Consider the following 27956-nt stretch of genomic DNA (forward strand, 5'->3'; position numbering starts at 1 on the left):
TGTTGCTATCAATACATAGTATTTACTTCAGTAAATTCTTCACAATGATCTGAAGCCTTGACATCATCCCGTGTATTAGAAACTTGGATATTTGTACTTTCGAAATTATGAGTTGAAGATTTCAGTAGCTTAGTATGTAACTTCTTATGTACCTTTCTTCCTTACTATCTGCACATCAACCCAAAAAGTGTGAACACAGTATGCATCTGCTACTAATAGCTAGCAAGAACGTTTTCAACTCACACGATCATCTTTTGTTGGCCTAAGAGGAGAATAATGGTACATGTTATTCCAGGAAATCTTATGTTACACTACACCTCTTACCTGAAACATCGCTCAGTTTGTCCTGATGTTCTTAAAAAAAAAAAACACTTAACTCCTCCCGAACAGGCCAATTCGTACCGACCAGCCGCTGTGTCATCCTCAGCCCATTGGCATCACTGGATGCAGAAGTGGAGGGGCATGTGGTCAGCACACTGCTCTCCCGACTGTATGTCAGTTTCCGAGACCAGGATATTATAATATTTTTGTTAATTAACGCCTGAGGCAAAATTCAGCATTATGACAATCATGAAGTTTTCAGGTCATGTACCAAATCTCTCGGATATCACTGTAAAGTTTCTTTAGTTGGCATAAGTGTAACAAGTTTTTTGTAAGTCTAGTACCATCAGATTAACTTCATTACCTCTACTGTGGTTGTCTTCATGCCATTTGTGAAAGATGCAGGTTGTATTTCACTTTCACATGAACACTGCTTTTTGAAATTTTGTACCAATTAGGTTAATTTTATTTTATTTATTTATTTAGATTTTTTTGTGCGGAGTCATCAATGTGATAGCTTTTGCAAATGCCAAGTGTAGTTACAAACATAAAATACATCTAGATCTTAGCCTTACAGGTAGTAATTAAACAGTAAATTGATGCTTGTCAAAATACATTATATCCTACACATATTAATGAAGCCAATTTTTTTATGCATTATTTTACAGCTCTTAAATTTAACCATTTAAAATTCTTTGAGTGAATAGAGACACTTTTCAATAAAGAATTCTTTTAGTTTTGATTTGAATTGCTTTTTATTACTGTTTTTCGTGGACTCGGGCAGTTTATGATACCATACAGTCCATTAGTGTATCGGCTCTGGTCTGTCATTTTTAATCTTGTTCTTTGTTGGTAGTAATTCTGTTTGGACCTGGTGTTGTGGTCATGTATATCACTACATTTAGTTACTTCAGTTTTCTGTGAGACAAAAAAAAAAAGGATTAATTTATAAAGATACAAATAGTATATGGTGAAGTACTTGTGTTGTCTGAAAACATCACGGCAGGAGTCTTTATAGCCTAGTCCATGTATAATCCTTAACCCTCTTTTTTGTAGCAACAGTACCCTGTTAATGTACTGCCTGCAGCACAATCCAATGGTTTATATAGTAGCTAAGATGGGGATATGTTGTCCCATAATACACAGTTTTAAGCATGTGGGTGGGCACTATTTTGGATAGTAAGCTAAGAAAATAGAGACCTTTGCTGACTTTTTTGCATACAGCGTTAATTTGGCTAATCCACCGGAGGTTTAAGTCCAGATGGACCTCTAGAAATTTACACTCGTTTGCTTCCTCTGCCACTGCGCCACATACCTCATTTACGCTCGAGTGGTATGAGGTGCCAGTTGTAAATATTAGCATCTGGGATTTATTTACATTGACTTTTAATCCTTGTGCATGAAAATATGAACTTAATTCTATATCCCATTACTTGCTGAAAATTTCAAATTCTCACAATCTTTACCATGAAATAAAACTGAGGTGTCATCAGCATAGTTTACAGTGTGTGAGTCAATGGGGTGGACAATGTCATTAATATATGCTAAAAAGAAGAAAGGTCCAAGAATTGAGCCTTGAGGGAACTCCCTGTGTCACTGTTTCATTTGTGGATTTAAAAGTTAAGATCTTATTTTCAATTTGATGTGCAAGTTTGGTACACTGTTTCCGAATGACCAGATAGGTGGATAGAAGTTTCATTGATGCATTACTGATTTTGTAGGCCCACAGTTTTTTTTAAATAGAGAAACTCGTGGTTTACTGAGTCAAAAACTTTGCTCAGGTCAAGGAATATTCTGGCTGTATGTACACCCCATACTATATTGCTATATACTTCATGGAAGAAACTGGTAACAGCAGTGGCCACACTTAGGTCTTTCCTAAACCCATGCTGCGATTCGATAAGCATTTTGTGTCTTGAGAAAAATGTTGAGATTTGTGATAGGATAACTGTTTCAAATATTTTACTGAAGGTAGGTATTAGTGATATTGGTCTATAATTTGAAACTTCTTCTTTACTTCCCTTCTTATGGATTGGCTGTATTACACTTATTTTTAAGGCATTTGGGTATATGTTTTCATTAATACTACAGTTGATAAGATAGGTAAGGGGCTTAGTTTTTTCATTGGCACATTTCTTTAACACCATACCTGAGATACCATCCCATCCAAATGAATGCTTGTTCTTTAGCTATTGTATTGTGTTAAATATTTTATGTTGATTCACCTCCATAAATTCGAACTCTATACCACCCGTGATATCATTTGGTGTGCCAGCCTGTAGATCTTTGTAATAGTGGCTGGTTGGTCAAAAGGAGAGATAAAATGTTATTGATGAATTATATACTTCATTTGGATCTTTCACTAGATGGCCCTCGTGTCTAATGCTAACTGGTTCACTCTGTCCCTTGCTGGTGGCTTTACGATGTTTATTGATTAGTCTCCAGTATGCCTTACCTATGTTGGCTGAATGCTGTATTGCATTATTGTTTAGCAGTTTCCTCAAGTGTAAAAGATCTGTCTGAAAAGTTTTTTTTGGCTTGATTGTACTTTTCCGTAAATATATGTAGCTTTGTTTCCTTATATAAACAGTCAACGTCATATATATTCTGCCTTAACTTAATCAGCCTAGGTGTAAGTTTCAGCTTAATATTACTTTCAAGATGAGAGTTGGTTCATACCCTGGTTATTTTTTGAGAGGGCAGCAGCAGTTGAAATGCTTCAGCCCTGTCCTATAAAATTTTTTCCCATTTGCCTTCTGACCCTTTAGTTTGATAAATAGTGTCCCCATTTCTCCTCTGCTAACTTAGCTTTGATGTTGGTGCTATTCAGGATCTGCTTCTTCTCAATTATCTTAGTTGCTGTTGGTACAGCAAACCTTAAATATTTTAACATCTGACAATAGTGATCTGAGTAATGAAAATCAACCCTTTGAAAGTTAACACTGTCTTTTACTTTTTTGTTGACTATTACATAATCCATCTTACTCGAGGTTGACTCTGTTACTCTAGTGTCAGAGTTCACTATATTTGTGAGATTATATAAGTATAACAAATCTGTTACTTTCAAATAGGTTGTACTACAGGAGTTTGCATTAACATTTAAGTCTCCAACTATGCTAAGGTCACCTGCCCGGTTGGCCATGTGGTCTAACGCACGGCTTTCCGAGTGGGAAAGAGCGGCTGGTCCCCAGCACGAATCCGCCCGGCAGATTTGTGTCGAGGGTCTGGTAAACCGGCCAGTCTGTGGATGGTTTTTAAGCGGTTTTCCATCTGCCTCGGCGAATGCGGGCTGGTTCCCCCTTATTCTGCCTCAGTTACACTACGTCAGTGATTGCTGCACAAACAAATTCTTTATGTACGCGCACACCACCATTACTCTACGATGCAAACTTAGGGGTTACACTCATCTGGTGTGAGACGTTTCCTGGGGGGAGGGGGGGGGGGGGGGGGGGAGGGGGGGGGCTCTATAGGGGGCCGAACCGCACAATAACCCTGGGTTCGGTGTGGGGTGGCAGAGGGGTGTAGTGGACTGCGGTAGTCGTCGTGGGGGTTGTGGACCACTGCGGCTGCAGCGGGGACGGAGCCTCTCCGTCGTTTCTAGGTCCCCAGTTAACATACAACATGCAATTGTTAATTTATTACTAACATTGAAACTCAAGCAAATGAATGGATTTTTCAAATTTATTATTGCCATAATTATCTCATTTGTGAACACAGTGTAACTAGTTATTCACTTAATTTTTGTGCCCTGACCCCTTTTCCAAGTAGTTGTGTTAATTGTTGTCTTGTGATGAACAGTTATTTAACAAAATATTCTTAGGATTTTATTCATGAAGAATGCCAGTTTGTGGATGGAACATACTAATTTATGCTAGACCTAGTCGGTTTTTTGGTTAATGTTAAGAGTTAATGATATTATTAAGATTTAATTTTTTCCCCTAGTTTCAACCTCCAACAGTTTTGGCATCCTGTGTTGAAAATGTCTGGGTACCTAGGAAATCTCGAAGAGAAAAACCTCACCTAACAGAAGCTCTGTGGTTGTTTTGTGGTTCACATGGCATGAGAGTTTGGTTACCATTGTTCCCAAAAGATGGTGACAAATCTCATACGTTCATGTCAAAAAGAATTATGTTACCATTTCAGCTTCGAATTTATCCTCTAGGTAAGAATTCATGTGGAAACTACACCATATATTAATCATAAGAGCATAAAAGTCACCTCTAATTCACATGAGTTGATTACATCAGTTACGTTAAGGAAGTTGTATTGATCCCCCAGTATCATAACTTACATCATCACTGCATTTTGTTTCATTTGTAGAAGCAATTTATATCATTTATGTTGAAGTAAGTGTTAATTTCCTGTTCCAGAATTAATGATATTACGGTATTTATCTGACATTTTTGTGGTGCTAGTAGTTATGTAATTAGTATTGATATTATGTATTGAGCTATTGGTTGGAAGTAGAGATGTATTACTTGCAACAAATTTCATTAACTAATAAATATACTAAGAAGGAGTGGTTAGATTACTAAGTTCCTTGAACAGGTTTCTACATGATGATCTTCAATTTACATCACAAATCATTCTTAGCACACACTTTTGCACCCTAAAAACTTTTGTTCGGTTTGATGATTGCCCCAGAATATGATCCCATATGACATAATAGAATGAAAATAAGCAGAGTATGCAAGTTTTTTTATATTTATATCTCCAACATCTGACATCATTCTCACGGCAAATACAGACTTGTTCAGGCGCTTAAGCAATTCTGTGGTATGCCCTTCCCAACTGAATTTATTATCGAGTAGTAATACCAGAAATTTAACACTGTCAACCTCTTCGATCTGCATGTCTTCATATTTTGTACACATGCCGGAAGAATTCTCTCACAGGTTCTGAACTACATGTAGTGGGTATTCTCAAAGTTTAATGACAGTGAATGAGCTTTAAACCACCTATTAATGTCAGTGAAAATTTGAGTAGCAGCTATTTCTAAATCTGTACTTGACTTGAATATAATAGAGGGAAACATTACACGTGGGAAAAATATATCTAAAAACAAAGATGATGTGACTTACCAAACGAAAGCGCTGGCATGTTGATAGACACACAAACATACACACAAAATTCAAGCTTTCGCAACCAACTGTTACTTTATCAGGAAAGAGGGAAGGAGAGGGAAAGACGAAGGGGTGTGGGTTGTAAGGGAGAGGGTAAGGAGTCATTCCAATCCCGGGAGCGGAAGAACTTACCTTGACACACACACACACACACACACACACACACACACACACACACACACACACACACACACACATCCATCCGCACATACACAGACACAAGCAGACATTTGTAAAGGCAAAGAATTTGGGCAGAGATGTCAGTCGATGCGGAAGTACAGAGGAAAAGATGTTGTTCAATGACAGGTGAGGTATGAGCGGCGGCAGCTTGAAATTAGTGGAGGTTGAGACCTGGTGGGTAACGGGAAGCGAGAATATATTGAAGGGCAAGTTCCCATCACCAGAGCTCTGATAGGTTGGTGTCAGCTGTCCAACACTCCAACTGTCCTACACTCGTACTCTCTGCTGGAAATATCACTTTGCCATGAAGAAAAATGATCCTAATCCTACTCCTAATGATCCAACTCCCCAAGACACTATCCAAATTGAACCCTGCCTGGAACAGTTCCATCCTCTGTCACAGCGGGACCCACCTCCTCCTCCTCAAAATCACCCTCTTCAAACCTTCCAGGAATTTCTGACTTCCAGCCTTGCCTCTCAATCCTTCTTAAAAAACCTTAATCCTACTCCCAACATCACTACTGTTGATGCCCAGGCTATCTGTGATCTGAAGGCTGACCGATCCATCATCATTCTTCCGGCGGACAAGGGTTCCACGACCGTGGTACTTGATCATCGAGAGTATGTGGCTGAGGGACTGCGTCAGCTTTCAGACAACACTACATATAAAGTTTGCCATGGTAATCCCATTCCTGATATCCAGGCGGAGCTTCAAGGAATCCTCAGAACCTTAGGCCCCCTACAAAACCTTTCACCTGACTCCATCAACCTCCTGACCCCACCGACACCACGCACCCCTACCTTCTACCTTCTTCCTAAAATTCACAAACCCAATCATCCCGGCCGCCCCATTGTAGCTGGTTACCAAGCCCCCACAGAACGTATCTCTGCCTACGTAGATCAACACCTTCAACCCATTACATGCAGTCTCCCATCCTTCATCAAAGACACCAACAACTTTCGCGAATGCCTGGAATCCTTACCCAATCTGTTACCCCCGGAAACCATCCTTGTAACCATTGATGTCACTTCCTTATACACAAACATTCCGCACGTCCAGGGCCTCGCTGCGATGGAGCACTTCCTTTCACGCCGATCACCTGCCACCCTACCTAAAACCTCTTTCCTCATTACCTTAGCCAGCTTCACCCTGACCCACAACTTCTTCACTTTCGAAGGCCAGACATATCAACAATTGAAGGGAACAGCCATGGGTACCACGATGGACCCCTCGTACGCCAACCTATTTATGGGTCGCTTAGAGGAAGCTTTCTTGGTTACCCAGGCCTGCCAACCCAAAGTTTGGTACAGATTTATTGATGACATCTTCATGATCTGGCCTCACAGTGAAGAAGAACTCCAGAATTTCCTCTCCAACCTCAACTCCTTTGGTTCCATCAGATTCACCTGGTCCTACTCCAAATCCCATGCCACTTTCCTTGACGTTGACCTCCATCTGTCCAATGGCCAGCTTCACACTTCCGTCCACATCAAACCCACCAACAAGCAACAGTACCTCCATTATGACAGCTGCCACCCATTCCACATGAAACAGTCCCTTCCCTACAGCCTAGATGTTCATGGCAAACGAATCTGCTCCAGTCCGGAATCCCTGAAGCATTACACCAACAACCTGAAAACAGCTTTCGCATCCTGCACCTACTCTCCTGACCTGGTACAGAAGCAAATATCCAGAGCAACTTCCTCATCCCCTCAAACCCAAAACCTTCCACAGAAGAACCCCAAAAGTGCCACACTTGTGACAGGACACTTTCCGAGACTGGATCAGACTCTGAATGTGGTTCTCCAGCAGGGATACGACTTCCTCAAATCTTGCCCTGAAATGAGATCCATCCTTCATGAAATCCTCCCCACTCCACCAAGAGTATCTTTCTGCCGTCCACCTAACCTTCGTAACCTCTTGGTTCATCCCTATGAAATCCCCAAACCACCTTCCCTACCCTCTGACTCCTATCCTTGTAACCACCCCCAGTGTAAAACCCGTCCCATGCACCCTCCCACCACCACCTACTCCAGTCCTGTCACCCGGAAGGTGTACATGATCAAAGGCACAGCCACGTGTGAAAGCACCCACGTGATTTACCAACTGACCTTCCTACACTGTGATGCTTTCTATGTGGGAATGACCAGCAACAAACTGTCCATTCGCATGAATGGACACAGGCAGACAGTGTTTGTTGGTAATGAGTATCACCCTGTGGCTAAACATGCCTTGGTACAGGGCCAGCACATCTTGGCACAGTGTTACACCGTCCGGGTTTTGTTGATACTTCCCACTAACACCAACCTGTCAGAACTCCAGAGATGGGAACTTGCCCTTCAGTATATCCTCTCTTCTCGTTACCCACCAGGCCTCAACCTCCACTAATTTCAAGTTGCCGCCGCTCATACCTCACCTGTCATTCAACAACATCTTTGCCTCTGTACTTCCGCCTCGACTGACGTCTCTTCCCAAACTCTTTGCCTTTACAAATGTCTGCTTGTGTCTGTATATGTGCGGATGGATATGTGTGTGTGTGTGTGTGTGTGTGTGTGTGTGTGTGTGTGTGTGTGTGTGTGGGTGCACACGCGCGTGCGAGCGTGTATACCTGTCCTCTGTCCTTTTTTCCCCCTAAGGTAAGTCTTTCCGCTCCCAGGATTGGAATGACTCCTTACCCTCTCCCTTAAAACCCACACCCTTTCGTCTTTCCCTCTCCTTCCCTCTTTCCTGATGAAGCAACTGTTGGTTGCGAAAGCTTGAATTTTGTGTGTATGTTTGTGTTTGTTTGTGTGTTTATCAACATGCCAGCGCTTTCGTTTGGTAAGTCACATCATCTTTGTTTTTAGATTTATTTCTGTACTTGACTTGCTACTTATTGAAATGTTTGTATCATCCGCAAACAAACCAAACTTAGCATCTGGCAATGTAACAGATGAGAGGTCATTAATGTACACAAGAAAAAGCAATGGACCCTGTATTGATTCAAAAATTTATGTGTAAATTCTAGAACCGCTCAGCCTTCTACCGTCTCGAACACATGATATTCTGGGTATGAGTGTGGGACGGTAGAATCCTACCTACTTCACGTCACATGTTTGTGTGTGCAGGTTTTCAAATCAGTCGCGGGAAGAAAGTACACGCGGCGGTTGGACGGCACCGACAAGTACCTGTTGGGCAATCCATAGATGTTTTAGTGAGTGTGTAAGGAAAAACCATGGAGTTTATATGCAACTCTGTACTTATTGTGTTATTGACTATTGTTATTAAAACAAGAACAGTTGAAAAAGTACTCTTGTAGACTCTTGATGCAACCTTGTTAGAGGCAAGGCTCATTTTATGATTCACGTTAAAAAAGATCATGGTATCCGAGCCAACTTTCTTTTAACTGTAACTCAATTTGTTTCTAACATACAACTCTATGAGAGACATGCAGAAAGTTACATATTCATGTGGAAAGTGAAATTTTCATTGTGTTTGGTGGTCAAATACATCGTTAGTTGACGAAAAGTAAAGTTTGTACGTCTACTTGTTACATAAGTAGAAAGAGTCTAAAAATTCCTGTACCTAGCGTTATTAGATGGAGAAGAAGTCAAGAGGGTTTCCAGCAGCTGGCTGTTCAGTAAAGAAGAGTGGTTGCAAATTCCGAGTAAGTCACCTCGTAAAGAATTGGGGTTGGTTTGGGGGAATAAGACGGTATAACCCAGATCCACACTCACACTTTAAGTCATCAGAACGTTAGAACCCAAGAGGGAACCTTGAGGAACACCACATGTAATTAATTCCCAATCAGATGAAGACTGACTGCTTACTGCATAGGTATTTCGCAACAACACCCTTAGTTTCCTGTTAGATGGATAAGACTCAAACCATTTTGCAGCATTGCCAGTGACATTGTAATATTGTAATTTACTTAAAAGAATGCTGTGGTTCATACAGTCAAAGGCTTTAGACAGGTCACAGAAAATGCCAGTAGCCAGTAATTTATTATCTAATGAATTAAGTACATTCACACTGTAAGTGTAAATAGCTTTCTCTATGCCAGAATACTTAAGAAATCCAAATTGTTACTTGGACAATATATATTTGCAGTCAGACGCTTAAGGAGACGCTTGAACACAACCTTTTCAAATATTTTTGAGAAACCTGCAAAAGTGAAATTGGTAGATAGTTTGATGGTATTTCTTTAACCCCCTTCTTGTAAAGAGGCTTAACTGAAGCATATTTTAGCCAGTCTGGAAATGTTCCACTGATAAGAGGTTGATTACACAAATAACTTAAGATAGAACTGAACTCACATGAGCACTTTTTGATTAACTTCATTGATATGTTATCATACCCACTATAATACTTAGATTTTAAGGATTTCGTACAATGGATGATACTTCTCTGGGAGAATCGAGTTATTTTTAAAGACTGGTCTCAGATACTCCATTGCACTTTTCACCAAACCTGATAACCCCAAGCTGTCAGTAGCAGAAATGAAGTACTTGTTTAAGAGGTTTGCAACACTACATGCATTTGTTACCAAAGTCTCATTTATTTTTATAGTTATCTGTTCCCCTTTGATTTTGGCCCCACCTGTCTTCTGTCTTCAAGATATCCTATACAGTTTTTATTTTGTTGCCTGATGTAATTTTCTTTTACTCATAATAAAGCTGCTTCAGTTTGTGGATTACTTGCTTCAATACTTTGCTGTATTGTTTGTAATACAATACAATTCTAACATCAGAGCTGTTCCTAGATAGGAGATACAGTCTCCTTTTTGTTCCACATGATATCTTTATACCTTGTGTAATCCACAGTTCATTTTTTGACTTCCGTGTGATTTGATTTACCTTGAGGAGAAAACAGTTTTCAAAAATAGAGGTAACTTTATTAATGAATGCTTTGTATTTACCATTTGAGTCAGAAATGCTGTAAACATCTATCCAGTTCATGTCTTTGAGTAATTTCCTGAATATCTCAATTTTTGGCTTATTCATTACCCTCCTGTACTCAGATTTAATAGATTTTTTTATCCTGACAAGTTTCAACATTTATCACAAGATACTGCATCAGATAGCCCATTTACTATTGGTTTTGTATAATACGACTTTTTTCCCTATATTTGTTTACAAAGATGTTATCAGTAGCAGTCTCAGTGCATTTAGGTATCCTAGTTGCAAAGTTCACAGTAGGAACTAAATTGAATGATAGTGTTACTGATTGCAATAATTGTTTACTGACAGAGCTTTTCAATAAATCCACATTAACATCACCAGCAACCAGTATTTCCTTGTTTTTCACTAAGAGATGGGACAGCAGAGCTTCCAGATTTTTTATGAAGAGGTTAAAATTCTCTGAAGTTTATATGTGTATACCTATTATTATAAAGGTCTTATCATGAAATGCTGCTTCTGTTGCATAAGCTTCTAAGTGCTGCTCTGAGCAAAATTTATTAACATTATTCTTGAAATCAAAACAGTTTCTGACAAATGTGACATCTCCTCCTTTCTCCATATTTTCTCTACAGAAATAAGCAGCTAACTTGAATCCTGTAAGATTTAACGTATCTATACCAGTGGTCACGTGATGTTCAGAGAGGCAGATTATATTAACTGGTTTGCTCAACTCTAATTCTTCAACACACATTTGCCATGCTGTGACAGCCATTGAGGCAGCGCAATAGACTTTGCCCCTGGCACTGGAATGTGTGAAGACAGCATCTGGCTGATGCACTGCAGTACCTAGGCTTGTCTCACAACAGAATAACAATGGCGATTACTGACTGGCCACACAACATCGAACATGAACCAAAAGTAAACTGCTGCCCTATGGAGTGAATGATGGGGACCCATCCCACTTCTGACACCAATGTAAAATTGCGGTTAGAGGGATGGCATTGTACAGGAGGTGAAGTGATCAGGGCTCATCAAGGTGTGTCCTGGGCTGACGTTAAACAACAGAAAAAATTAAGTCAATTAAACAGAATATATTGCAGGGTACATGATACATGGGGTGGGCACAGGGTATCAAGTTACTGGGTGTAGGCCAGTCCAAGAAAACAAACTAAATCAAGTCTGCAATGGGAGGGAGGTATTTTATGTTAAGTTCTGTTGGTGGCTGGTCATGGGATGCAGAGTCAGATGCTTTTCCTCTGAAGTAAAAGGTCTGTTCTACTCAGGTCTCAATCACAAGAGAGAGAAGCAACTGTATTCTGCTCTGCAGATCCCTCCAAGGGTCCACACACGTTAACTGGCTCTCATGAATGCTGTTGGCTAAGCCGATGGTATGAATTTGCTAGCAGACTTCATCAGAGGGCTGAGGGCACCTCTTGTCAGCAGCTTTAACTGGACAGAACTGCTTGTGTTCTGGAAGGCAGGCAACTTGTCACATAGGGAGAAAACTTGTGAAGATTTTACTGGGACCTTCAAATTTTTTTTTAATCACTTGCCTAAAACATTCCTTGACTCGCTGCCACCTTGTACAATATATATTTCCGATTGTCTAAAAAATTAAATTCAACATCTTTTGTACCCCTTAATGTTTGCTGCTCTTAAAATAAATAAATCAGTATTTTAACATATCTAGCGCAGTTGCGTTCAGTGATGTCTTATGATCCTAATATTATTTGTCAGAAATTATCCTAATAATTTGAAGATGTGGTTGTGTTCATAGAGCAGTAGAAAAATGAACGGCCAATAATATTTACTGAACATGACTGTAGCACAGAAAACAGTGAGTTTTGGGCTCACAAAATTAATTCATGTTTAATTGGTGGGCAACTCCATCCATTCTGCACCTGAAATTTTAATTAAAAATGGTAGATTGCTACTCACTGTAAAGATGAAAGTTTGAGCTGCAGACAGGCACAATGAAGTGACGAGACTGTTACATGTCTTAACTTTTTGCCAAAGCCTTCTTCAGAAAAGAAAACACACACACACACACACACACACACACACACACACACACACATTCATACAAGCCAGTACCCACCTCTCTCTCTCTCTCTCTCTCTCTCTCTCTCTCTCTCTCTCTCACACACACACACACACACACACACACACACACACACACACACACACACACACACACGTGCGTGCGCATGACCACTCTTACCAGCAATTTGGACTGGAATGCAACTGTAATGTTGAATGAAAGCCACACTCTGGAGTGGGGCTTATCAGGATACAGCTCGGGGTCAGGAGGCTGTGGGACAGGGATGGGGAAGGGAAATGGAGAGGAGCAGAGAACGTAAAAAAAACACAGGTGTGAGCTTTGGCAGAGAACAACACACTGTGAGGCTGAGGGGACATGTAAAAAGGGAAGAGATAACAGTTGGGTGGAGACTGTGGGGACAGCAGGTTATTGTAGGTTAAGGCAGGGTTATTTTTGGTAGCAGAGAATGTGTTGTAAGCATAACTCCCATATCTGCAATTCAGAAAAGTTGGTGGTGTAGGGGAGGGTCCAGAGGGCCCAGGCTGTGAAGAGGCCATTGAAGTTGAACACATTATGTTCAGCTGAATATTGTGCTACTTTGCTTTTGACCGCAGTTTGGCGGTAGCTGTTCATCTTGGTAGTCACTGGTTGGTAGCCATACCAATATAAAAGGCGTGCAATGATTGCAGCAGAGTTGCTACATAACATAGCAGCTTTCACAGATGGTCTGGCCTCTGATGGGATAGGAGATGGCTGTGACAGGACTGGAATAGGAAGTGCTGGGTGTGTGTATTGGGCAGCTCTTGTACCTTAGTCATCCATGGGGATATGATCCCTTTGGTAAGAGGTTAGGCTTGGGAGTGGCATGGGGAAGAACTAGAATGTTATGGAGAGTGGGTGAGGGATGGAACACCTCTTTAGGAGTGGTGGGAAAGATCTAAGGTAGGACGTTCCTCATTTCAGGGCATAATGATAGATAATCAAGGCACTGATGAAGGATGTGGTTCAGCTTTTCCATTCTGGCGTGGTATTGGGTGATGGTGAAGGCACTGCTTCATAGCTGGTTCTTGGGGCTGATAGGAGGATTGGGGGCATGTGGAGAAATGGCTTGGGGAATCTGTTTGTAGATTAGGTATGGCGGAATAGTGTCTGTTGGTCAAGGCCTTGATGAGACCTTCAGTGTACTGGTCAATGGAGTTTTTATCACTGCAGATATGTCATCCTCTCATGACCAGATTGTAAGGCAGGGGCTTTTTGGTGTGAGAGGGATGAAAATGCTGAACTGCAGGAATTGTGGATTGGAGGATTTAATGTGAACAGAGGTGTGGATGGAGCCATCAAAGAGGAGGTGGTAGACATCCAGGAACGTGGTACACTGAGCTGGGGAGAAGCAGGTAAAGTGGATGGGAGAGGAGGAGGTTGTGAAGGAATGAGACTAGGGATTATTTTTTAGGATGTCTCCGATGGAAGTGGTTGGTGTCTTTGATCTGGGAGGCTAGATTTTGGACAATTGGTTGAAGGTGTTGATCAGTGATGGCCAAAATTCTTTCAGCAGGGGCACAGTAACCAGCTAGACTGGGGTATCATTGAGCTTGTGGATTTTGGTGAGTATATGGAAGGTGGCTGTACATGGTGTCACAGTGCTGATGATGAAAATGGATTCATGGGAGAGATTCTGGGAAGGACCTAAGGCCTTAAGAAGGGATTGGAGGTAATGTTGGACTCATGGGATGGCAGTTTATAGGTGGAGGAGTCAGATAATTGGTAGAGGCCTTCTGCCAGGTAGTCACTGTGATTCATAATGACAGTGCTTGAAGCTTTGTCTGCAGATAGGCTGGATGATTAGGTCAGGAATTGTTTTGAGGCTGTATATGGCTATCCTTTCTTCTGCTGAAAGTTCGGTATCCTTAGGACTGGACTTGGGGAACGATGTTGAGGCCAAGATGGAGGCTAGATATTCCTGGCAGGTGACCAGGGGTTGGTTATGTATGAGGGGGCGATGATCATGGTTGGATGGTAGTGTAAAATGGAAGACACAGAGTTCACTGTTGGAATAAGGTTGACTTTGGTTCAAGGATTGGTGGCAAAGAAATGTTTCCGTTGCAGGGATTGGGAGGAGGAGAGTAGGCCTTTGACAAGTCCAAAATGGTTAAATTTGAGTGTGGGGCTAAAGGTGAGGCCACTGGATAGGACTGAAACTTCTGTGAGGCTGAAGATTGTTGATTAGTTGATCCAAGATTGTTGATTAGTTTAGTGTTGGTAAGGAGTTTTGGTGATGTGGCAGCTTGAAAAGGTCAACTTGGCAGTATACTACAAGGGGTCGATGAGGAGGAAGACTTTGGGTAGGATAAGGATTGGGTAGTGGTGTCCCAAAGTGGCAGTAGGATGTCAGCAGGTTGGATAAATTATAGAGACAGTGTCTTGAATGCTCTTCCAGGTAGACAAGAGCAAGGAATTCCGTTTTAGAGATGTGGTATATGTAATAGGGATTGTGCAGTAGCAGTATCTTGTGGAGGGAACAGAGATGGTTTTGGGATGCTTGCGCCATGGATATGTGTTTTTGTGGTAAAAGGGTTATGTGGGACAAGTACTGGTGGAATTTAAGAAGGTGAAGATAATTTTGAAAGGAGGTTAATGCAAGCACAAATTCAAAGAACTTGGAAACACTTAATAAACCATTTCAGTTGTAAAAGATTTATTTGTTCAGTCATGACTGGTTTTGGGCGATTATAAGCCCATATTCAGATGAAATACGACTGCAGTAGGAACGTGGAGAAGCTGTAATAAAAGATTATAAACCACTTAACACTTGTTTGGTTATAATAATAGGAATTCACTGCCGGGTCAGGGATTTTCTCGGCCTTGTGATGACTGGGTGTTGTGTGATGTCTTTAGGTTAGTTAGGTTTAAGTAGTTCTAAGTTCTAGGGGACTGATGACCATAGATGTTAAGTCCCATAGTGCTCAGAGCCATTTGAATTCACTGCCCATCTGTAAATATGAAGCTAATGTGGTTGGCATAGTTACGATGGAAAAGTGTTATGCATCTTATAATCAACAAAATTACGTAAAGAAATGGGCAGTCAGAGGAGAAAAAGAGAAAAACTTGGAGAATATCAATGAACAATGCAAAATAATTTGCACAATGAAATGCGTGGCTGCCACACACGAAACATTGGGCTGCAGGGTAGTGACGGCTGCACATAAAGGCGAGATATGGTTTTATACGGCGGTAGAAGACAAACATGCACAAAAAGTACTGACCATTGTATTGCAGGGGAAAGTAAAGCAATCTAGTGGCAAATAGCATCAGAGCTGACTAGCCCACTTATTAACATAGGTGGATACAAATATATAACTGATTAAAACATGGTTAGATATGAATCGTCAAAATAAATTTAAAATGTAAAAATTGTATACTTGGATATAAATAGTGAGAGTGCCCAACCATCTGTTAAGATGATTTAAAGGTAAAATTTAAATTTAAAACTGCCACAAATGGGCCAGTAGTGGCAAGGTGGATACAGGTAAACTTAATATAGTGATGACTGAGTATCCATAAGGAGAAATAGTACCAGTTGCCAGTTAAAATTAAAACACCACACTATGCCCACGCCCAAAGGCACTGGCTGGAAGTTTTAGGAGGAGGGGTGGGAGGGGGGGGGGAGACAGGATATGAAGATGGCACGCAGCAGTTATCACCCAGTCATCAGGAACACTTGAAGATGGTAAAGAAGTCTTTTTGCCAAAATATCCGACCTTATAAACAATGCCACCTGGCTGAATACCCGAGAACTGTTCAAAATCGGACATCAAGTACCTTTATGGGGAGGAGATGTGCAGCATAATTAAGAAGCTTGATAAGTATTGGAACAGGATGGAGTGTTTTGGCTTCCCTTGTGTTTCTGCTGAGATACCGAGAGCACCAAATCATACCATCCTTTGCAAAAGTCATTTATCACGTCAGAACTCCGGCCACCAACCAGATCACCAGAAGAGCCCTCCTGGTATTGGTCAGGGAGTGGATCTGGTACATCGATGCAGATTCAGTGAGACCTCAAGAGAACTCTCCTCGCTCCACCTGCAGTTGGTGTCAATGTTCTCCCCTCCCCTGACTTGGGGTGATAGATAAATGCAGTTAGCTGGTCTGAAGCCAACAAGGCATAGCAATCAGCCACCTGCAGACAAACTGCTAAATCTGAAAGCCTTGCAGCTAAACTATCTCAAGAAAAACTGGAAATCTGTCATTAAGAGTACAGAGAAAGTAATTAACAATGTACAAAGAAAGGGACTAAATTTCACACCGGCAGCAATGTGTATACCAACAGCTGAATTTATCAGCGCTGTGGAACAGGTTTCTCTTGCGTTTTCATGGGACGCTACAGAGGAGATAAAAGGTGAAAAATGCTGTACACTTACCAGGGCAGGTCTACCAAAGCCAAACATCTGCAAAGAAGAGAGAAAAGCAGTTAGCTACAAACAAAAGTTGTACGACCTATTAGAGGATGACACATACAGGAGAATTGAAGAAAATCCTACCTACTAGGGTGTGAAGAGGAAGACCATCAAGCTTCTCCAACATGCATTTCCAGACAAGAAGACAATGAAGAAACTTCATCCACGAGCACTGCCTTTAAGGACTATCTAAAGTCCACATGCAAGAAATGTCTCTTCGTCCAGTGTTAGCAACATTGTTACACCGACATGTGAATTAGTGAAATGCCTGACAGTAATGCTCGCCCCTTAGTGAGCAAATGCCAGCACCACATACAAAATTCAGCACATTTCATTCTGCCACTCCAGAACTTTCAACTGGTGCCTAGAAGACCTCATGGTGAGCTTCGACATTGTATCTCAATGTGTAAGAGACTTTCTAAGCCTAATAGTAGAACACTTTGGGCAAGCGTTAACCAAGATCTTTGAATTTGTGCTTACATCTACCTACTTTCTGTTCCACAGAAATTGTTATGAACAAACAGACAAAGTAACAATGGGCTGCCTACTATCACCAGTGGCGGCCGGTATGTTTATGGAGGCATTAGAAGAGCAAGCCCTGGACTTGACAGTCTACAAGCCTTTGTGCTTCTTTCAATAGCTAGACAAAACATTTATAATCTGACCACATGGATAATGTCACCTACAAGACTATCTGCAACACCTGAATTCGCTGCACGAGAACACGAATTTCATGATGGAGATAGAGAAAAAGCATGAACTTCCATTTCTGGATGTGGTCATCAACCAAAGACCAAATGACATGCTTGGCACAGTTTCTACCATAAAAAAACACATACAATCTGTACTTGCAAGCCGCTTGACAACAAGAAGGTGTGCTAAGCATACTAGTGCACAGAGGACACAAAATCTCAGATCATGACAGCAGACAAATTGCAGTTCTTACAAGCCATGTTTCGTACAAATGGTTACAGCAACCGCAATGTGTCTTAAAATCTAAGAAATCAAGGCCACAGCCTGCTGAAGGCTTAGACAAAGTGATTGTGATGGAGATTATTCCATAGATTGGGAACATTCACCAAAAACTAGAAGAACACTCTGGAAACTCAACATCAAGTGCATTTCTACCCACCAGCCAACAGGAAAACCTTATTAGGATCAGTCAAGGATGACCTAACACTTCGAAGACTCTGTCACATCCCTTGTCAGTATGGAAAAATTCATGTAGGCCAGACTCTCTGGACAGTTCAGGAAAGATACACTGAACATAAGTACCATGCAGGCAACATTCAGCCAACAAAAATCCACTGTTGCAGAGCACTGCATCTCCCATGAACATACCACATATTATGATAACAAGAAGTTGTTGTAACAAGCCAACACCTTCTGGGATTGTATTATCAAAGAAGCTGTAGAGATCTGACTGGCTGATGGACTAATGAGAAAGGACAGCTGTTTTCAGTTAAAAAAGACCCAGGACAAAGCTTTGGGTGTGATCAAAGCACAGCAGCATTCTACATGGAGGTCTCCTCCCATTGACAGCTGAAGAGGATGATGAACAACTGTCACTACACAAGGAGGGATCCCCATCTGGCACTACCTGCAGCACTACTGAAGGCCCTGTATCAATGCCCGAATGAGTGAGGTGGCACAGTGGCTAGCACTCTGGACTCTCATTCGGGAGGAAGACGTTTCAATCCTGCATCTGGCCATCCTGATTTAGGTTTTCCGTTAATTCCCTAAATCACTCCCGGCAAATGCCGGGATGGTTCCTCTGAAAGGGCTCAGCTTATATCCTTCCCCATCCTTCCCTAATCTGATGAGACCGATGACCTCGCTGTCTGGTCTGCCCCGCCCCCCCCCCCCCCCCAAACAACCCAACCGAACCCTCAATGCCTGACACTACACTTCCTCCACTACCACACTAGGTCCACGCCTGCAGGCACCAGCAGGAGGGGCAGGAAGGAGAATATAAAGGTGGCAGCCAGGAGATTTCACCCCATCAAAAGGAACACTTGAAGATGGCAACAAGTATGCTTGCTGAAATGCCATGCCTTTTACACGATGCCAACCAGCTGAATACCGGAGAGCTATTCAAGATCCTAAGATTTTGTTGTGTTATAACCACACTACAGTCCAAATCTGAAAGCAGAGTCATACATGAAATACAACAAGTACTTGAAAGCACATTTATTACAAACTCCAGTGTACAGCCAAAACAGAGGGCTGATGTTTATACAAACAAACATCAAATATTCCAGAATTACTAACATTGGAAACACAATTGACAAATACTAAATAATAAATACTTACTATCAATCAGGTTTGAACTGGGAACCTGCAACATGCCAGCCAGTGGCACTAACTGCTGCACCACACTGCATGCACTGCAGTTTGTGATATTGTTCACTCTCCTGGAGAAGTAGTGACCCACTATTTCAGAAGTTCTCGTTGGAGCCATCTACAGCATCCTGGATTTAAATCTTGTCAGTGGTTCTGTGTATGACAGAGCTGATGAATTTTCACATTGTGGTCAAGTTGTTGCATCCTCTTCATGATGAACTACAGAGGTTCCCCTCTCCCCACCATCAAAGCTACACAGTCATAAAGTTGTTCTTCAGTTTCCTTGAACAAGAAGCCTCAATCTTCTTATGTACCTCATGACTTTAGTAGGGCTTCAATTGGATGATGTGGACAACATCTCTGCAGTTTTATCTTCTTGATATAGGATCATAATCCTCAAATTGTCTGTGATGTCCAACAACCAACAAAATGTATGATATGGCCCAAATTAGCATTTTAGTAGTTCATCTGATAGTTGCACTTTCTACACAAGCATAAAAATCCATTTCAAGTATTCTGGTCTGTATCTCACTGGCCTTTCCTTGATGTTACAGCACTCTTGATCTTTCTCCTGGGTGTTCAGGACCTGTATGCAAGCCAGTGTCTTGCTTCTTTGGTCCTGGCGATGGGATGTTTCACATAGTCATCCTGAGAATCATCCAGTTGAAGCCGGGACCAAATGCATCCCCTGTCATTTCGGCCTTGCAAGCACAGAGCAGAAAGAATAGTTCGAAGCCTATAGTGTCTTATGAATTTATGCAAATGTCATCACAGGCAGTATTGTATCCTAATCTCTCTGTGCTCCATGCTTCAAGTTGATGTCTTCTACTAGGAAATTTGCAAAAAATTCAGGATTCAGTCAGTCTGAATTGAAGGGAATTAAACTGACAAACACTCCAATTTCACCACATAAGAGTAGAGGGATAGGGAAAATCAACTTTCTTCCTCAGAATATTATGGAATGAGGAAGGAAGGGCTTAAGTGAAGTATATGAGTTATTTTTCTTGAAGGACCTCAGTAGTTCGAAACAAATTCATATTTCTATTTGAGCATCACATAACCACAAGCATAGAAAATCTGAAATTCTTGCAGATCAAACATGGATAAAGAGGATTTCCCAAATACATGAGTGTAAATTTAAAAAATGGAAATAACTAAATTCAGTATTAATCAGGTTGTAGAAGAGAAAAGCACTTGATTGCGAGTTAATATATAATTCAGAAATTTTGGCGTGTCAAAGCAACAAAGGGGTGTATTGATTAGTACTCGTAAACTTTCTACCTATATTTTGTAAAGGAATCTGACGGAAAGAGTGCATTAGATAAGCCATTACCCATTTGCATTTAATATTAGCCATAAATTTTCCTACTTGAGTTGTGACAGGTGCTATTATCCTGATGCATTAAGTACTCACACAACAAACAGAAGCTAAACAAACACATTGCCTAAGTTGTGTAATTTGTGCATTCAGATCACACATTGCTTTGAATCGTGCTCTTTTCAGTGTTTTACTCTTTCGTGAGAGAATGGCAGCCACCACAAAATTTGTATATTATTTTATTTTAAATGAAGTAACTGATGTGAGCAAGGGAAAAATAATCACCATGCAAGCCTGTGAAATTGGACAATACATATGTGTTCCTATGTATAGGCTGTTGGTATTTTTGAGTATTGTGTGTGTTTTCTTTTGCAAAATATGTGACCCATTTTATGGGAATGGAAGAGACACAGTTTCTGTGGAAAATAAGAGGAGCAAGCTTGTAGTGCCACTTGACATCATTATGGAGACCTACTAGCTGGCAGAACAATCATGTCATCCTCCTTGGTTTCAATACCCAGATGGCACATGTCAGCTGGTGCGCCCTCTGACAAGTCAGCACCAGGCTAAAATTGATTCTCTAATTGGGGATGTTATAGTGCATCTTATCCCCACTCAGAAGTGAGAAACCACTTATTGCTGGTATCGGATCCTTTTTTGAGTAATGCAAATAGCTCATGCTTATGAAATGGCATGTGTAGCATAGAGTTGTTTATGATGAAAGAAGACTTGGCAGTCAGTTCTCCAGCACAAGTTCTGAGGGACAACATGCCATTTCCAGAGGACACTTTTAGAAGTGCAGACTTCTCAGAATGAAATCTAGCAAATGCACTTAGTTGCATTCTTAAGCAAACACTATGTGAAGTTGCACCTTGAAACTAATGTAGCTGCTCCCAAAGTGGGTAATGTTTTTGGGATAGACTTTTTCCACACTTAAAGATGCACTGTTCATGAAACTGTACATGCCATACAATCCAAATCACCTCTCCGTTGGTAACAGTACACAAACTCAACAGCACCTAAAGACTGGGGATTTTAAAGTACGATTAATGCAAAAGCTGAAGTGGAATATTATTCTTTATTGACCCTGGATGAACCCTTTGCAAAATTAAGCCAGGGCACCTTATTCAATAATATTGTCCTCATAGAGGTTCAATTTCAAATTTTTTTGGACACAGTGTCACAAGCTTACCTAGTGATCAATGTGCCATATGGCCTCTACCATTATAATTGGTCACCGTTCAAAAACTTTTTAGCACCTGCCATATTCCTCTGTTTTATGGATAAATTATTACAAGGTGCTCCAACTGTGTCACATCTCAAGAGGACCACTTCCACCACCTTGAAATCATGTTCCAGAGGCTGGCACCTAAAGGACTAAAACACAACTTCTACATCTTCATCTGCATGATTATTCTACACTTCACAATTAAGTACCTGACAAAGCTATTTCCCTACTGCTCCACTCTTGCACAGAAAACTTAAATCTTTCTGTGCGAGTTTTGTTTTATTTTATTATGATGGTTGTTACCCCCTATGTAATATAATAAAATATTTTCACATTCTGAGCGGAAAGTTGAATGAAGTTTCATGAGAAGATCCTGTAACAACAAAAAACACCTTTGTTTTGATGATTGCCACTCCAGTTCACAAATCCTATCCATGGTGCTCTACCCTCTATTTCACGGTAGTGCAAAGCTTCAGCCCTGTGTTGGTGAAGCTTCAGTTTGTGAAAAACATTAGCAACCTTATGCTATTCAAATATTCACCATACTCCTAAGCAAGGAACACCAAAAGGAATGTCAGTTTGGAAATAAACACATTATCTGATATTATGACTTGGTCACAAACCAGCAACTGAATGATGAAGCAAAGAGTGACAAGTGAGACGACAGCTTGGTCTGACTTCTGGGTCTCCCTGTCAAATTAGTAACTGGTTGCAGTTATGAGAGTTCATCACTGACTGCTTGGGAATTTAAAATAATGGTGTTTGTACACTTGTTTCAAAAACTTTCACTTGCAGTGAAGTGTATCGCACATTAACACTCACAGGTGAAAATTTTAGATCATTATTGGACACTTAAAAATAATAATAATATTAACAACACTGTATGATGATTTTTTTAAAAATAATTTATTTTCATTGCTCAATTGTAGACACATCCTCTTAGTTTTTACCCCTTACAAAATATCAGGCTGGCAGACCTCTATTCTGGGGAATAATATTCCTGTTTAACTTCTCAATTAGATAAAAACTATTGACTGTGCAAAAGAAACTAATTAGAATTGTTTGTGAGGTTCACACACATACATCTTGCAGGTATCTGTTTAAGTCATTGGAAGTACAAAAAACAGCATCATACTACATTTATCCAGTGGACAAAGTTCATTGCAGTTCAAAAATAATATAAGTAGTAAGAGAAAACAGTATTGGAAGGGTAAAGTATTTGCATATCCCTCTAGTGGATCTTGCTTTGCCACAGAAGGCAATGAAATACACAGCTATAAAAGTCTTTACAGTCAGCAAATTGAGAAAAATGTGTAACAGACAGCAGAAATATTTTTAAATGCAGCTTCAATTTGTTTCTCCTTTACAGCTTATTCCATACCATAAAGGATTTATTGAATGCAAATAAGTATTCAGTTAGTTCAATTGTGACAGTCTTTTCATCATAAAGATTACCATAGTTGTGATCCAGAAACAGAATAAAGAAACAAACGAGCTAGAATTGAATCCATGCTTCCTTGCTTTCCAAGTGTGGTTTTCTTACCATTACCGACAGAACTGCGCAGACTCAAGACATGAATGGGCTGCACAGGTTCAATTCTCTCATTGTCTCTCTTATTTTACAAACTTGCTGACATATATTACTACAGTAACACTATCAGGAGAGTGTACATCACAGAAAAATATTGGTTGCAGTCTTGGGAGTTGTTTTCAGAATGAATCTTTCACACTGCAGCAAAGTGAGCACTGTTACAGAATTTCTGGAGAGATTAAAATTGTATGCTTAACCAGGACTCGAACCAAGACTGTTCTCCTTTACAAGCAGTGTTTTTAATTAGTGCTCTATCAAGGCCTGATTGTTTTGATCTGTTATACTAGTGTGCACTTTGTTACAGAATTGAACAGGTTGCTGTCCTCTTCTAAGCATTAACGATGAATTAGTTTCACCCATTAATAGAGTAAAAAGGGAATGACTAGCTTTATGGCCATATATACTGTTTTCTTTATTACTCTTTTGTTATTGTCTTTACACAATATTCACAATGAATGTAGCAGTCTTGTTTTTTTATCTGTTTCAAATATTGGTTCTCTTATAACTCATTAGGGAATCTTTTATCATTGAAACATCTTGAAAGTGGCTTCATGGTTCAGTAGGTAAGTGCCTGACGACAAATCCAAAGGTGCACAATTATACCACCAGTTGGTCCTTGGATTTGTTTGTGTTATTTATTGCTTATTTCACTTCTAACAATGATTCGTTAGTTACCACATTAAACTGTAGGTCCATGCTCTGCCCCCAATGACTGGCTGGATAAATTAGTACATCAGTTGAAGGAAAGCAAGGATATTATTACGTCCAACAGAATAGTGCTTAGGAAAGAATTGAAATGTTTAAATCAGTCTTTGGGTTGAGAACAGCTTTTCACACTTATGTGCCTCAATAGTTTTCTTGCCGCTTATCTGCAGTTTGACTTCGTGGTCTCAGAAACTTATCAGAATACCAGACAAGAGAGTCGTGTATGTGGTCTACCTTGTAAAATCATTACACTACCAAAGTTCTTCATAGATTGAGCTTTCGCTCAGATTTCTTGGAATTGATTGCATGTTGTATATCAGATGTTGCTTATACTATCATACAACTTTCAACAGAAGTCTTTTTCTTTTTCCTTGCAGCTATACTGTTTGAAGATGCAATTCTTTTGGGAGTTGAAAATGATACAATGCTGTTTACATCTGATAGCAACTCACCGTTTTCTTTACCATTTTGCCTTCTGGAGAAAACGGTATGGATTTTAACAGCTTTCAGTTACTTTTGTTTATTACTGCCTTATAGCTATGTATCTTTAAACAAACAATTGTATTGTAAAACTTATAAAGAAGTAAATAATTAAAATACAAAGATAATTACAATAATATTATATTTTATCAGTTGCTGCAAATTAGCACTCAACAAATAGCAGTTATCACTGCAGAGTCTTGTAGCATTGAATATTCTTATTTTTTTCAGGTGAATATTTATTGTAGTACATTATTAACTTGTACTACTGTTAAAGGATATGTGTTATAATCCAAACTATTTGATCACTGATAAGGTAGAACAGAATGCTATAAATAATGATTTTGTTCCATCCTCTGGCACAGCAAGACTGCATGCTGAATAGTAGAGTATGAGGGTAATTCTAAAACAATCAGTGGATAGTCATAATTTTTTTTCAAGAAAAGTTTATTGTCCATATACATCTTTACCTACATCTTCATCTATTCTCTGCGTGGCAGAGAGTACTCCCCATTGCACCAATTATTAGAATTTCTTCCTGTTTCCATTCACCTATAGAGCATGGAAGAATGATAGTTTGAATGCCTCTATGTGTGCAGTAATTGTCCTAAATGTACCCTCATGACCCCTATGTGAGCGATATGTAGGGGGTTGTAGTATATTTCCAGAGTCATTATTTAATTTATATTTCTTGCCACTTTGTTAATAGACTTTCTCAGGATAGTTTGTGTCTGTCTTCAAGAGCATGCCAGCTCAATTCCTTCAGTACCTCTGTGACACTTTCCTATGGATCAGACAAACCTGTGATCATTCATGCTGCCTTTCTCTGTGTATTTACAATATCTCCTGTTAGTCCTACTTGGTATGTGTCCCACACACTTGAGTAGTATTTTGGAACTGGTTGCACAGGTGATTGCTTACTAATCTCCTTTGTAGACTGATTGCAGTTCCCAGTATTCTACCAATAAATCAAAGTCATCTGCGTACTTTACTTACAACTGTGTCTTTGTGATCATTCCATTACATATCCCTAGAAAGTGTTACACTTGGGTATTTGTATGAGTTGGCCAATTCGAAAGTGACTCATTGATATTATAATCATAGGATAGTACTTTTTTTCGTTTTGTTGTGGAGTGCACAATTTTACATTTCTCAATATTTAAAGCAGGTTGCCAACTTTTGCACCGTTTTGAAATCTTAGTAATATCTGACTGTATATTTATGCAGCTTCTTTCAGATAGTAGGGTTACTTCATATAGATAACTGCATCATCTGCAAAAAGTCTCATGTTACTATTAATATTGTCTGCAAGGTCATTTATATGCAACATGAACAGCAAGGGTTCCAACACGCTTCCCTGGGACACACCTGAAGTTACTTCTACATCTGATAATGACTCTCCATGCAAGATAACATGCTGTGTCCTCCCTACCAAAAAGTCCTCAGTCCAGTCACAAATTTCACTTGATACTCCATATGATTGTACTTTTGACAATGAACACAGGTGTGGCACTGAGTCAGATGCATTTTGGAAATCAAGAAATACGGCATCTACCTGACTACCTTGTTCCAAAGCTTTCAGGATGCCATGTGAGAAAAGTGTGAATTGGGTTTCATCGTTTAGATTATTTTATAATATGTTATACAGGGAACAGTACATCATGTGCAAGACAAGCATCTGCCAAGGCAAGTAATAACAGTGCAACATTTAGTCTGATAAATAGGTTAGGAGATTGCTGAAACTGACTTTATGTCTTAAATACCCCACTTTATTGTGTTGTTCTTATAAATTGTCAGTTAATTGAGGAAAACGTGATTTTCCTTAATTTTCATACTGTACTTCAAAAGAAATGTAAATGTCCTTAAATGTCTTGTGTGTACATTACTGTGTGTTTCAGAGCCAGGTGTATCTACATCAAATCCTCAGACAACTAATTCGTCGAAATTTAGGCTTTCATGCTTGGGAAATAGCCCGAAGTTGCACTAATCTTCCCTACTTCTCCCATTCTCTTGAACTTCTACTACATGAGGTAACTGACATTTATTTATTTTATTTATTTACACGTAAAGTTCTGTAGGACCAAATTGAGGAGCAAATCTCAAAGGCCATGGAATGTGTCTGTACATGAAATTAAAAAACATAAAAGTAATAACAGACAAAAAAAAGTTTATGAACCTGAAAAAAGTCAATCCATAAGTTCAAGTAAACACAATCAACAATACAACAAGAATCAGCGTACTTTTTGAAGGAACTCCTCGACAGAATAGAATGAGTGACCATTAGGAAACTCTTCAATTTGCTTACTACTGCTAAGATTTTCGAATTTGAGTGGTAGCTTATTGAAAATGGAAGCAGCAGTATACTGCACACCTTTTTGCACAACAGTTAAGGAAGTCCGATCCAAATGCAGGTTTGATTTCTGCCAAGTATTAACTGAGTGAAAGCTGATTTTCTTTGGAATAAGCTAATATTGTTGACAAGAAATGACAGCAAGGTATATATATATTGAGAGGCAAAAGTCAAAATGCCCAGACTCTTGAACAGGGGTTGACAAGAGGTTCTTGAACTTACACCACTTTTTGCCCGAACTGCCTGTTTGAGCCAAAAATATCCTTTTAGAATGGGGAGAGTTACCCCAGAATATAATACCATATGACATAAGCAAATGAAAATGAGCAAAGTAGACTAATTTTCGTATCAAATCATCACTCACTTCAGATACCATTCGAATAGTAAAAATGGAAGCATTAAGTCTTTGAACAAGATGCTGAATGTGGGTGTTCCATGACAGTTTACTCTCTATCTGAACACCTAGAAATCTGAACTTTGCAGTTTCACTAATCATATGACCATTTTATGAAATTAAAACATTAGGTTTTGTTGAATTGTGTCTCAGAAACTGTAAAAACTGAGTCTTACTGTGATTTAGTTTTATTTTCTACACGTCATGAACTTCAGTCATGAACTGCACTATTTGTAACTGAGCCAATGTTGCACACAACATACTTCACTACCAAGCTAATGTCATCAGCAAACAGAAATATTTTAGGATTACCTGTAATACTACATGGCATATCATTTATATAAATAAGGAACAGGAGTGGCCCCAACACTGATCCCTGGGGCACCCCCCACTTGACCGTACCCCATTCAGACCCCACATCACAGCCATTCGCAACACTGTGAATAATGACCTTTTGCTGTCTGTTGCTAAAGTAAGAGGTGAACCAAGTGTGAGCTACTCCCCATATTCCATAATGGTCCAATTTCGGGAGCAATATTTTGCAACC

The 27956-nt window shown here is 39.9% G+C and overlaps 1 protein-coding gene across 2 annotated transcripts in view; it reads left to right on the forward strand.

Moving 5' to 3' along the window:
* The window catches only part of LOC124798690 (guanine nucleotide exchange factor subunit Rich), a 305412-nt gene that overhangs the window by 153743 nt on the left and 123713 nt on the right, over positions 1–27956 (forward strand). For both annotated transcript variants that reach the window (XM_047262195.1, XM_047262196.1), the window contains 3 exons: positions 4264–4483; positions 24563–24672; positions 26564–26695. In XM_047262195.1, the coding sequence (XP_047118151.1) occupies positions 4264–4483; positions 24563–24672; positions 26564–26695 (462 nt within the window). The remainder of the gene's footprint in view (positions 1–4263; positions 4484–24562; positions 24673–26563; positions 26696–27956) is intronic.

The sequence above is a fragment of the Schistocerca piceifrons genome, chromosome 5, assembly GCF_021461385.2.
Source record: "Schistocerca piceifrons isolate TAMUIC-IGC-003096 chromosome 5, iqSchPice1.1, whole genome shotgun sequence".
Lineage (NCBI taxonomy): Eukaryota > Metazoa > Arthropoda > Insecta > Orthoptera > Acrididae > Schistocerca > Schistocerca piceifrons.